This window comes from Amia ocellicauda, chromosome 8 (assembly GCF_036373705.1).
Source record: "Amia ocellicauda isolate fAmiCal2 chromosome 8, fAmiCal2.hap1, whole genome shotgun sequence".
NCBI classification, from domain to species: domain Eukaryota; kingdom Metazoa; phylum Chordata; class Actinopteri; order Amiiformes; family Amiidae; genus Amia; species Amia ocellicauda.
This window is the reverse complement of record NC_089857.1, coordinates 35,232,308-35,245,242: the sequence shown is the minus strand read 5'-3', so window position 1 is coordinate 35,245,242 and position 12,935 is coordinate 35,232,308. Positions and strand designations below refer to the sequence as shown.

The following is a 12,935-nucleotide window of genomic DNA, read 5'->3' as shown; positions in this document are numbered from 1 at the left end:
AATGTGGGTTTATTTTCCCCACTTCCATCTTCCCACTTTCATGTTCAATACGTTGTCTGCATTCTGTTGCTCTCCAATACTTATTTATTCTCACAAATGAGTGTGGGTGAAGATGGATGGAAACCTGTAGTGTTAGCAAATGTGTCATGTTATGTTTAATGATTTCGTAAAAGGCACAGGCCATAGGAAGCCTAGTGCTGCTGGACCCGTGTGGCGGAGGAGTTTGGCGATGATAGTTGTACGGTACGATGAGCTTTGTGTGGCTGTGTGCGGGGTGGTGGGGATTGGAGAGCTGGTGGTCCTGTAAGAAATATTGTCCGGGTGGGAGTCATGACATTCAGCAGGCTCAGGGCTGGAGGAGTGCTGACCTGACCTGGCTGTGGCTGACAGGGAGAGCAGATACACTTCACACTGCACCTCTTCAAAGCACCGTTTGCTTTGGCTGCAACAGATGGCACTTTCAGCAGCTGCCAAAGGACATTTTTTGAGGGTGGAGGGTAGGATGTGGGGGCTGGAGGGGGGGCGGAGAGAGCTTAGTGCTTTGGGGGAGTAGGATACTGCACTTCACACAGTATGTTATGCATCAAACTTATTTGTTTTGCTACAGCTATGATGGTTTTTAAAAGGGATGTCGTTTCTGGGATTGTTTTCCAGTAAACCTTTTATATATTTTCTTCACCATAATATAGAACTATATTATCTGTTTCTTTTCTCGTCTGCATTTGTTATCATCTTCTGTAGTCCAACTAGACATTTTCATCTGTGCAAAGCAGTTTAAATAGTCCCTGAAGGTAAAGATGGAAAAAGACTTCAAAGTGCTCCTTTTAACCTTGCAGGAAAACTACAATATAGTAGAAAGGAAAGTTTTTAGTATCAGTCTACTTTGACTATGAAGGCCTTTCTTGTTGTATCCCTATTTCGTTGAAGCAGGTGGATTTGGATTTAAAGTAAACTTTAAAATGACCTATTTGTGTGGGTTTTCAATCCAAGTTTACACTGTGTAAATATTACAGTTAAACTGGTAAAACACAAACATTTCCAATCGTATCTATACTTAATGGTTACTAGTGGCTGTGTCATTTGTTTAATCATGTAATGTTAGCTAACTTTAATTGCTGAAGGTAATTGAGCTTGTGATTTAAATGTTGATTTGAGTTGTATTTATGGTTTCTAGGTTACTAGTATATGTAATAAAGTAACAAACTCCCGTATGTTTATGAAACCTTGGCCATTCATAATAAATGTTTTTCCTGTCAGAGTGCTAGACTTTCTTTTGAGCTTCTTTGATTCCTTCTCTTAAAAATTGAGATTCAGGCATGTAGGTCCAGTTTTACCAATTTGAAAGTAATTACAAATATAACCATTCTCCCACAAATAATTGTATATTCTACTGTTACGCTGTATTTTCCAAGCTCTCTCTGGGTTAAATGTATGATTTATTGGGTAGCTCTAGCTTTTTGAACATGAGATTTCATTTAAGCTGGCAGAAACTGGTGAGAGAGATATGTTAATATTGTATTTGCCTGGTGTTGGGAAGACTGCAAAACTTTTCACCTGCTTTATGAGTAGATCATGTTGTTTGTAAGGTAGTCACTTCTTACTGTCATCATATTAATGTAACTTTGAATTCAAACCTCAATAGCCACATGCACGTCAATGTTTGTTTTTAAATAATGGAACACTGAATTAATTATGATTCATTTTTATCACAGAGCTTTCGGCCGTAGGCAGTGTTGAGTGTTCAGTACTGTACACACCTATTACAATTCCCCTTTCCTGAATTCCTGTATTTTTATTTTTTTATTTTGTGTGTGTGTGTTTTTTCTGATGTTGTTGTGGAAATAACATTCTGGCTAGTTGTCACAGTTTTATTTATGCTTTAAATTTGGCCTTGCCTTGAAAGTTTAAAATTACCTCTATAAATAATGGGGATTTCAGGTATGTCATTTCTGACAGCAAATAACGCAATAGCCATTGGCTATGACCATTTTTTACCTATTTTATTGAAAAGAACCTACATCAATGCACTGTTTTTGAAACTTGTTAGTGTTATTTCACTTCATAAATCTGTAACATGCAAGGGATATTTTAGGAACTAATAGCCCTGGTCTGTGGCCTATGAAAAATGATGTAAAATTGAGGTCTGGTTAGCTTGAAGCTGCTATTAATGATGGATATTATAAACATGGTTTAAAACAAGATCAGATGTGAATGGTTTTTGGTTCCAGAAAAAAAGAAATCAAGTGTGTTTCCTTAATGGTTGGAGACATGTCCTCTTTTTTTATGTATTTGGGTGGTCCTGATAGAATAGGATGATTATTTGCCAACTTTAATAAGATTACAATTGCCTGAAATATTTCGACCAATGCCTGTTGTATAAATTCTGTGCAATTGTTAAATTGGATTAAAGCATTCAAAATGTTAGAGGTTATCCACAATCCCCCATTTCTAGCCTATATTCGAATGTGAAAAGACAGTGTGTTTTTATGTATTTCTTACTCATGCCCACATACAATATTCTAGTTAATTGAGGAATAAACCTCTTCTAAGCATATTTCTTGTAACAGGTACACACATTTATAAAATGCCAAAGAGACTATATAATTTATGTATATGAATAAGCTTTAAAAGATGCAACAATCTATTTATAATTCCAATTTAGAATTGAAATTACCTGAGAAAAATCTTATTCCTCAGAAGATCATAATATAGGCAGGAAAAAAAATGTACAAGCCTTGTGTTCTACATTAGGTGTTGGCCTTTTTTTCCAAGAATATTCCTTTATTAAACTTGGCATTTTTGTTTAGCAAGAAAACAACCTATAATCCAAGTCCATGTAATTAAAACAAAACCTAGATTGTCAGTGTGGATGGTCATTTTCATCTTGTGTTGTCTCCTGTCTTATCTCAGACATTTCTGTTGTTGTTTGTGTTTGAGCTTTTGATTTTCAGTACACAATTTCAGTACAAATTCATTTTGAAGGTGAATTCTCTTTTGACTTGTTTTCTGTGAAGTTGTGACTTTTCAGTTTCCACCAACACATTCTGCTCACACTGACACTTGTTTGGCATTAGCTTCACACTGAAGAGACACTTTGAAATGCATTTAATAATTCAGAAGTAGCATGCTTTTTCAAGCATCTAAGTAACTTTTCAGAAAAACTCAATGGCTCCATTCTTGTCTATATTAACCATTCTTTTTTTCTTTCTCCTTCATTATGCTATTTGCCATATGGTCTTATGTAGAGGGGTGAGGAAAATGTGTTAATTCCCACTTACATGATGCACGATCGCATAGCCGACTCGCAGCGGAATCGGCAAGGGGTTGACCATAGGGAACATTCAACCGTACAGACAGATTAAACCAAGAAAGGTGAAGTACATTCAGCAGGACATATTTGCAGAATTATTGTACCATGTGCAGGCCTAGCTGACACAGCTGTTTACTGTTCCTTGGTAAGCAGTGTTTTACTGCTTTAAGACATTTCTTTTGAACTGCACACAAGTTGGGAGAGATGATTGTTAAGGAAGCAGTAGCTGAGAATAAAAAAAAATAGCGATGGAGAAGAGCCAGGATTCTGCATGTCTGAATCTTCTTGAGACAAACTGTGTCAGATGTTAAGCTCTTATCCTCCTACTTACTGCTGTGATCTTCAAATCTTGTATGACTTTGTGACTTGCAGTACTTTTTCTTTAGAATTAAATTTTTGCTGTTTATTTTTATTCATTTTATTCCATTCTTTGAATTTCTGGAATATTGCAGAGCTTTTTTCACCTCTGTGTATGTTAAAGTCAATATTAATTGAGACTGCATACAATTGTTTTTGTTTAAAAAAAAAAAAACACGTGAGTTTGAATATTTGTGAGATTTATCACTGTATGTATGATTAAACTGTTCAACATTGTTGCACTTGAAGTAATGGCCTTTGTGAAAATTGCAGGAGCAATGATGTAATGAATGACCTAGGCACCCATTTCAAAATGGCAGTGTAACTGAGATATACTTTTTGTGTTAACAGCACTAATGAGTAGGAGATCGCTATTAGTATCCCTTTGCAAGTTACACAATTAAAATAGTGTCATTTGATAGAAATACAGTTCTGCAGGGCTTTAAGAAATTATGAAGATTTGACAGGCAAGTTTGTACATTGTTCAAAAAAACATGTGTATCTGATTTTTTTAATTATTATTATTGTGCAATACTACATCTAGCAGACACCATGAAAGGTTATCTCTGTATTTTGAGTGCTTGTGGTCTGTGCTAGCTTGCTCCTGAAGCTCCAGTTGTGTGTGATCAGAAATCAGGTACAGTACTGGCAGCCACAGCCCTGCCCTGCGGGGACCACCCACATTAGAGATGAGAGGGGAGCTCAGGCTACATGCCCATCAATCATTAGGTCTTTTGTTTGACTGTCTGGAGGCTGCCTTCACAGGCCCACACTTTTGCAGGGGTTTACAGTGTTTTTATGATGTAGGCAGGTGTCCTCTGTGGTCTGTGTAGAAATGCCTTCCTCTGAGGTAGAAATGTGAGCCTGATCTGAAATGGCATGAATGTGCTTTTGAGTCAGCCCTCTTTCCTGCTTAGCCAGAACATTTTCTCTTTGATTTTGGTGTTATCCCTTTTAATAACTATTTTTAAAAGGATAATTTTTATACATTTTGTGGGAGTCGCTGACCAAAAATTCGATCTGATTCTAAGCTCAGACGATCATCTTAATAATTGTTTTAGTGAGTTGTTAAGTAATGAAGGACTCCATTTGAGGCCACAAACCACAGTCTAGGATGAACCCAGCAACATCAGACCCCTTTCTGTGTTGTGTCATTGGCCCATTCTGGCTGAGAACCCTGATCAGGCCAGAGTATCTTTGGCTTGTTCCAACTGCCACTCCTTTCTGTCAGTTGGAGCTAAGCCCATAATCGGTGGGAGCCATGTCTGTCACTGAGCTGTTCTTTTGTTGGTTCCAAACTCAGCTGTTCTCTATGGAGGCCTGAGTTTTGGGTTTAATCATTGAAGGAGTGCAGTGTTGGTGTGGACTGATTTCTGATGGTGTATTATCATCATTGTTAGTGGTATTGGTATTAAGTGAAGCCCACTGTGAATTTGCAGATATTTTTAGTGATAAACTCAAACACATTTTTTTTTTTTAATCACATCTCTGCACATTGTTGCTTACCTTACTTGTAGGATACTTAGCTTTAATAGATGGGCATATGGTGAACTTTGAATGACAAATAAATACAAGATTTCACTTTAAATGTTCCGGTAATGCTGGCTATTTTAATTAGTATATTTATTTAAATACTACTACTAATAAGCATTGGTCTAGTGCTTTAAATCCTAAAGCATCCCAAGGGTCTTTATGGAGGTTGTGTAGTTGGAACCTATAATTAAGGATTTTGTAAGACATTTAGACAGACCAGATTGGCACAAAAACAAACAAATGATATAATTATTTAGACAGGCTAATATAGGCTGTCAGATCCTAAATCACTAAGTACGCAGGAGCTAGATCAGATCAGAACATCCCCTTTGATTTGGAAATGCTCATCCACAGGGAGGTGTGCCACCTACTGGACTACGAGACTTGAGAGCTAATGAGAGCAGGCTTCCAGTTGCTATAGCTGCTGGCTTAAAGTCAAGATGTTTTCATGTATCCATTTAGGCCTGAAACTGTCTCAGGATACCTGGCAAACCAATCAATATGGTTCAAGCCTGGGGTAGGCTAAATGTTACAGATCACACTGGTGCTGTGCTGACCAAATTGATAATTAACTGACTTTGACCATAGTTTGTTTGGGACATTGGTGTTGGTGGTGTATGCTTTTTGAAGAGGTGGTTGGTCTTCAGAATGACTTGATCATCCAGGCTTGGGATGACCTCTGATTCAAATTATAGTCCTGGAGGGAGAGAAAAAAGAAGCTGGCAAATATGGGATGATATTTGTAGCTGTCGGGGTCTCCAGTCTTGACCTTGGCAGGGATGTGAATAGTTCTTGTGCTGAAGGACTAGTGTTTAATTACAGCAGTCTGATCATTACAATGCAGGTTTGAAATGTTTTTTTCTCAGTTCTGACAAGTGTCTGTGACTGCGCTTTAAGTTAAACAACAACTTTTTTCTCTGTCATGAAGAGGTGAGGCCTGAGCAAAAATTGTAAAATGACTTTTCTGATGCAAACCATTTCTGCAATACTTGTCAATAAAATCGGAAACCAAGGTTATGCTAAGAATCTTTCCTCTCCCACCAGGTGAATCGATTTCTTTAATGTTTCCCCCCACCTTATGTGTCAATTAATCAAAACAGTCTTGCAGCTGTTCTTCAATTTTTGAGTGTTAATGATCTCAGTCAGGGTCATTCTAACCCCCCCTCCCAGAAAATGCAATTCAAGCAATCAAGTTGTTTTGTGCAGCTGTAAGATAGTCAGCTCTCAAGGGCCCATATCTATCCTGTAATATCTGAAGGCATGTATCTATCTCTATTATAAAACTTAATTGTAACTTTCAGAACTGCCTATGCAATTGCCAAACACAAGTTGCAGTTAGTATGCAATTTGTTTAATGTTGCACAATATATTGAAGATAACTGCACAGCATATTCTACCATCTAATATCATATTCCAGTTTTCTGAATAATGGGTAAGCCTTACAGTTCCTTAAAGTCATAAAGGGCCATCATTATCTATCCAAGTACATCTTGTCCAGATTCCCAGTGAAGCATTGGACTAAATTGGAGTTCGCTTCTTTACTTTCATTTGATCAACTGCTGATCAGATTAGACGTTTTCAGAAGATTATCAATTATGCCAGGTGAGTTGTTCACCTGTTGGAAGAAAATAAACCAAAAAAATGTCCTCAAGCGTTGGCATCTCTTCAGAGTTGCCACAGATGAGGCACTGTTATCTTTTGTTTATTTCCTAATTTTGATTAAATAGGTCCTCGCAGTGAGTTTGGGCTTTGTATTTTCCCAGCTGTGTGTTAAATACTAGATTGGAGGGAAGTGGTGTTAGAGTTCACCAGATTGCCTTTCGCTCTTGCAGTGGGAGGCAGGGTCAATCAGGAGCTGAAGTACACCAGGCAGAAGATGGGAGAGGAGGCCATGTTCAACCCCCAGCTCATGATCCAGACCCCTCGGGAAGAAGGTGCTAATGTACTAACGGTTGAGGCACTGAGGCAGCATCTGGACTCTGCCATTAAAGCCAGCAGAGTGCATGTTTACATGTATAATAGGTAAGAAAAACAGAGCCGCATTGTCTAGTGTGAGTGCGGGACAGGTTTACCAACTGCCACTGTGGCTGAATGCATTTCTTCTGGCGACTTAGCCCAACTCTTATAGTTAGACCGTGCTTGTGGATCATTGCCTTATTCTTGGGGGGGGAAATACAATCTTGATATGGTTTATGAAGAGATATCTGAAAATGATGCTACAAGAACAGAAGTCCAGTGTATGTTATACATAACCATAATTATGAAATATTTTTAATTTTTGTTCTCTCTTCCATTTTTTTTTTACCTGAACGATCACTTTTGCATGTAACTATAGCATGTTATAAACCACATTGCATCTGGTATGATTTTGTTATTTGTTCATTTTTTCATTAAGTTTTCTTAAATGTATTCTTAGGCAATGGAAATTGGAACATCTTTGTTACAAATCAGGAGAACTTATTACTGAAACTACTTACATGAATCAGGTAAGAAAAATTATAATTTGTAGTTATTGTTTTTGTAATGTATATATTGACTGGAAATACAGCTAATTATATTTTTTCTCCATCAGATTATTGAACACCTTTATCCCTGTTTAATAATCACACCATTGGATTGCTTCTGGGAAGGTGCAAAACTACAGTCAGGAGTGGCCTATCTTCCGTAAGAACCCTTTTAAATACATTTTGCAGGTTTCTGCTTTCTTAACTTCTGATCAAAATGTCAGTAGTATCAATTTTCTAGGATTTTATAACACAGCACAAAGTGTCAGACTATTAAATGTGTATTATACATGGCACCTGTCAGTGGGTGGGATATATGAGGCAGCAAGTGAACATTTGGTCCTCAAAGTTGATGTGTTAGAAGCAGGAAAAATGGGCAAGGATCTGAGCGGCTTTGACAAGGGCCAAATTGTTATGGGTCAGAGCATCTCCAAAACTGCAGCTCTTGTGGGGTGTTCCCAGTCTGCAGTGGTCAGTACCTATCAAAAGTGGTCCAAGGAATGAAAAGCGGTGAACCGGTGACAGGGTCATGGGCGGCAAAGGCTCATTGATGCACATGGGGAGTGAATGCTGGTTCTGATAGAAAGGTGTCAGAACACACAGTGCATCGCAGTTTGTTGCGTATGGGGCTGCGTAGCCGCAGACCAGTCAGGGTGCCCATGCTGACCCCTGTCCACTGCCGAAAGCGGCTACAATGGGTACGTGAGCATCAGAACTGGACCATGGAGCAATGGAAGAAGCTGGCCTGGTCTGATGAATCACGAGTTCAAGGTGTTGACTTGGCCTCCAAATCCACCAGATCTCAATCCAATTGAGCATCTGTGGAATGTGCTGGACAAACAAGTCCGATCCATGGAGGCCCCACCTCGCAACTTACAGGACTTAAAGGATCTGCTGCTAACGTCTTGGTGCCAGATACCACAGCACACCTTCAGAGGTCTAGTGGAGTCCATGCCTCGACGGGTCAGGGCTGTTTTGGTGGCAAAAGGGGGACCTACACAATATTAGGCAGGTGGTCATAATGTTATGGCTGATCGGTGTATATATATAATATATAGTGGTGTCAATCGATTAAAAAATGAATCGAGTTAATCACAATAATAGGCTGTGATTAATCATGATTAATCACAAGTTTAAAATACTTTATTTACTTGTATTTTTGGGGGGAGATAAAACAAATGTGTGGTGTTGGAATAAAGAAATGCATGACAAACTGATTAGAGGAATCAGAGATTTTTTACTTTATTATAACACCTCAGCTAAGTTTTGATGATTTCTGAATTAGAACGTATTAATTTGGCATTGCCATAATGAATTGTAGACTAAATTTGCAGACAACCACAATTCAATTCACGTCAACGTTAACAATTAAAGTGAATATAAACAGCTTGCCTGTACATTTTTGCAAATTAACATCTCACCCAAATGAATGCTACAGTGAGTAGGCCTATTTAAGAAACTGAATGCCATAGTGTCTTTGAAGAGATAAAGTGAACAGTCCCTTATCACACTCTTAGTTGAATAAGATTACTTGAAACAGTGTGAACTTGTGTGACATGACTCCAGTCAACCAGTTAATAAAGTCCACTTTTCTTTTAACCAGTTGCTCAGGTAGACTAGCTTGTTGACATTTTCAGATGACAGAGCTGACCTCTTCTGCACAATTTGGCCTGCCAAAGAAAACAGTCTCTCACATGGCACTGCTGAGGCAGGTGTCACCAGGTACCTTTGTGCAATATGGGCCAGCTTACCATGGGCATCTTTGTGTGCCGACCACCACTGTAGTGGACTTGCCTCTATGCTGACACTGGGCTCTGCCCTATATCTTTCTAGAGTTTTGTCTGTGGACAGTGCCTCATCATCAGACTTTGACTCAGACCCCGCCAGTAAGAGGGCCATCTTCTTCTTTGGTGGCTCTGGTTCCATTTCCTCTCTGGAGGGCTGTGATGCAAGTTCTCTGTCCTTCAGCGTATCACTCAGCTTTCGCCACACCTCTTCCCTCTCTTCTCTGCGCAGGCACCCGAGGTCCTTGAATCTGGGATCTAGAGCTGTTGCTAGTATTAGCCATGGCAGGTGTGAATGCAGCCTTGAAGCACACTACATAGGCAAGGTCAACATCTGAGACATCCATCGTACGTAAGAGGTGGCAGAGTGCAGGCAGCACCATAGAGCAGGACACATATTTGTCACCACCCAGGAGCTCAGTAACATACCTATATACACACAAGACCAACAAAATTAATGACTACACTTTTCATTCAGATAACACACATTTAGGGGACAGGCCTAAAATTATTTCTAAAATACAATAACAAAGTAACAATTTATATTCAGCTGAGGTTAGCATGGCTAAATTGTGCTTCTGCTGTGCCAGCGTTGCCTTCAGTGGGTCTTTGTTGTGTTGGACTCACTTTATCATTTTGAGAGTTGAATTCCAGCGCGTGGGTACATCCTGGATGAGTGACTCCTCTTCTTGCCCATGAGAGGCTTGCTGAACTTTCAGCTCTGCTGTGTTTGCAGGACTGTGTATAAAATGTCCAACCATATTATGGAACTTGGCTAGAGCACCAACAAACCCGCTGTCATGGAGAGCCACTGTGATTACCCTCTGTATAATGTGTGCTACACAAAGCATATGCTCAAATGGTATACTCCTTGCTGCCGTGATCATATTGCAAGCGCTATCTGTTCATATGGTGGTGACCTTGTCCGTTATCTCTCACTGGTTTGCAAGTTCAAGAAACTGGGTAGCGCATGCTTAATCAATTTCCTTTCCTCTGTTTTCACCACACCTAAAGTGAATGAGTGCAATTGCCGTTACACTGAGGTAGTTATGGTTGCTTATTGATGTCCAGTGGTCTCCGGTCAGTGCAACACATGTAGCTTATGCCAACTGCTCTGCTTTCTTTGCCTTTTCACTGCCATACAATTCATGAATTCTTGTGACAATAGTTCCCCTTGAAGGTGGCCTGTATGATGGGTCACCTGAGGCGATCTAGATAATGGCTTGAAGCCCCTGGTCTTCAACAATGTTGATGGGCCTACAGTCCATGGCGATCCATTTAGCGATTGCATTGGTTAGCTTAGTTGTCACTTGGTTCACAGACTTGCCCTGGCTGCACTCTGTCAGTGTAGTTTGACGTACACGGCTTGATCCTGTCTCACTGCTAGCATCATTGCTAACATCAGCAAAGATGTGCTTAACCTGAAGATGGTATTTTAGACTTGTTGTGCTTCAGTGGAAAGACAGTTCATCATTGCAATATGTGCACACAACTTTAGTTTTATCTAAAGTTCCACCTGGAAGCTTTTTAAAACAGAATTTCCTGTTCAGCACACAGGGGGATGTCTCCATCGTGTTATCTCTGGCCCGAATTCTGTCCCTCATTGGAGAACGGTTCTGTCATTTTCGTAAAGGGCAGGGCTGTAGCTTTCCAGTGATACCAAACACGCCCATATCTGAGCAAGCGAAGTTGCGCTCAGCTGTGTGTTTGTGAGAGCTCACAGACCGCACATGGGGAAGACAGGGCGCCTACAGAATAATAGACGTGATTCACAGACAGAGCGGAAAGACGCGATAACAGCAGGAAAACCAAATACATAGTAGAAAAATGGAATCGGACACAAAAAATAAAACCCCTCAGCCTTCAAAAACAAATAGATGCTGAGTCTGTTTATAGCACTATGAAAGCCATTGACGGTGTAATTTGTGCTAGAATAAAACGCCATGGCAGCGTGGTGGCTGGGATGAGTTACTGCATCAACAGTAAAAGAATATTAGCATGTGTCTATGTAATGTCTAAAGTGACAATATTCAAGAGCCAGATGTTTGGAATTCTTTTTCCCTTTTTAGCATTCTTCTTTACTTGTATATAGTTACTCTGGCTGGTGGTAGTCTAATATAAATGTCTGTAATTTCTGTTCTGGAGGTCAGATTTGAGTTTTTCATAAGACTTTGAAGTTTCACTGTGCAGTGTCAAACGTCTGCCTGGAGCCCTAAAAAGTGTTATATTGACAATGAATTCATTTTTTTTCTTACAAGTGCTTTTGTTTTTCTTCATGTTTTTGATTTTTGTATTAACTCTGGTGGGGCAAACACAATTATTTGTTATTTTCTGAATCTCCAGTGTGTGCTGAGTGTTTCCATATATGATACTTGCCTCTAGCCCTTGTAGTTTCAGAGTTATAAGTACAAATATGGCAACAGTAAAGGTGAAATAAGGCGAAAATGGGGGGAGCTCAGAGGGATATGATTAATTTATGTTTTTTTTATCGCGTTAATGTTTCCAGATTAATTGCTAGCATTAACGCATTAATGTTGACAGCACTAATATATATATATATATATATATATATATATATATATATATATATATATGTGCTTCATTATAACATTTAAAATACCTTTGAGATAAACATATTGAAAGTGTTTTCTTTTTTTGCTAGAAATTGATCCGAAACCATGTAACTTAATCATGCCTGGTTGAATAGTTTTATTTACAGCACAATCAAAGTGGTTGGTAAACTCTGGGATTGACAGTCGAATGGCTTTGTACTGTGGAGCGAGGATACGCCCTTTAACACTGCGATGGAGACTACAGCCTGCTAATAAAGAATCCAGGCTGAGACTGTTTTTCCCTCCATTTTCCTCCTTTTGACACAGTACAATGACAAATTCAGATTCCATTTTTTTTGTTTTGTTTTGTTTTGTTTAGATTTTACTGCTTAAATTTTCCCCAACAGCTTCTTACCAGAAATTTTTTAAGATAAAAATCTTTTAATTGCAAATATACTCCTTGAACATTTCAAGGTTACTGCAGGCGTGCTTTGGCAGAAAATCTTACGTTCTTAAAAAGTTCTCAAGTGACAAAAGATACAGAATCTGAGATTCAGTTCCTAAAACTACAGAACTAGAAAGCTTTGAAATATTTTTATATTTGTCATAATTTCCGCAATGGAATGTATGGAAATTTACATCTTCATCCACTTAGTGCTATAAGGGACATTTTTAATGTCCACTGTGCCTGAAGTACACAGTATAATGTAATGCAAAATGTAAATATACACTTTAACATTGAGGGCAGAGGGTTCATGTAACCTTTTCTGTAATTGGAAATATACCTTCATGGGCTTTAATGGACTACTTCACTAAATCTGTCTTTATTCCTTCCAGTTATTTTGTCATTGTGCATACAAGCTCCAGCCATCCTCCAAAAGACTCCATTGTTGTT

General features: G+C 38.9%; 1 protein-coding gene across 2 annotated transcripts in view; it reads left to right on the top strand.

The window, feature by feature from the left end:
- ptch1 (patched 1) overlaps positions 1–12,935 on the top strand; it is a 69,209-nt gene that overhangs the window by 17,064 nt on the left and 39,210 nt on the right. For both annotated transcript variants that reach the window (XM_066711218.1, XM_066711217.1), the window contains exons 3-5: positions 7,033–7,222; positions 7,617–7,686; positions 7,773–7,864. In XM_066711218.1, the coding sequence (XP_066567315.1) occupies positions 7,033–7,222; positions 7,617–7,686; positions 7,773–7,864 (352 nt within the window). The remainder of the gene's footprint in view (positions 1–7,032; positions 7,223–7,616; positions 7,687–7,772; positions 7,865–12,935) is intronic.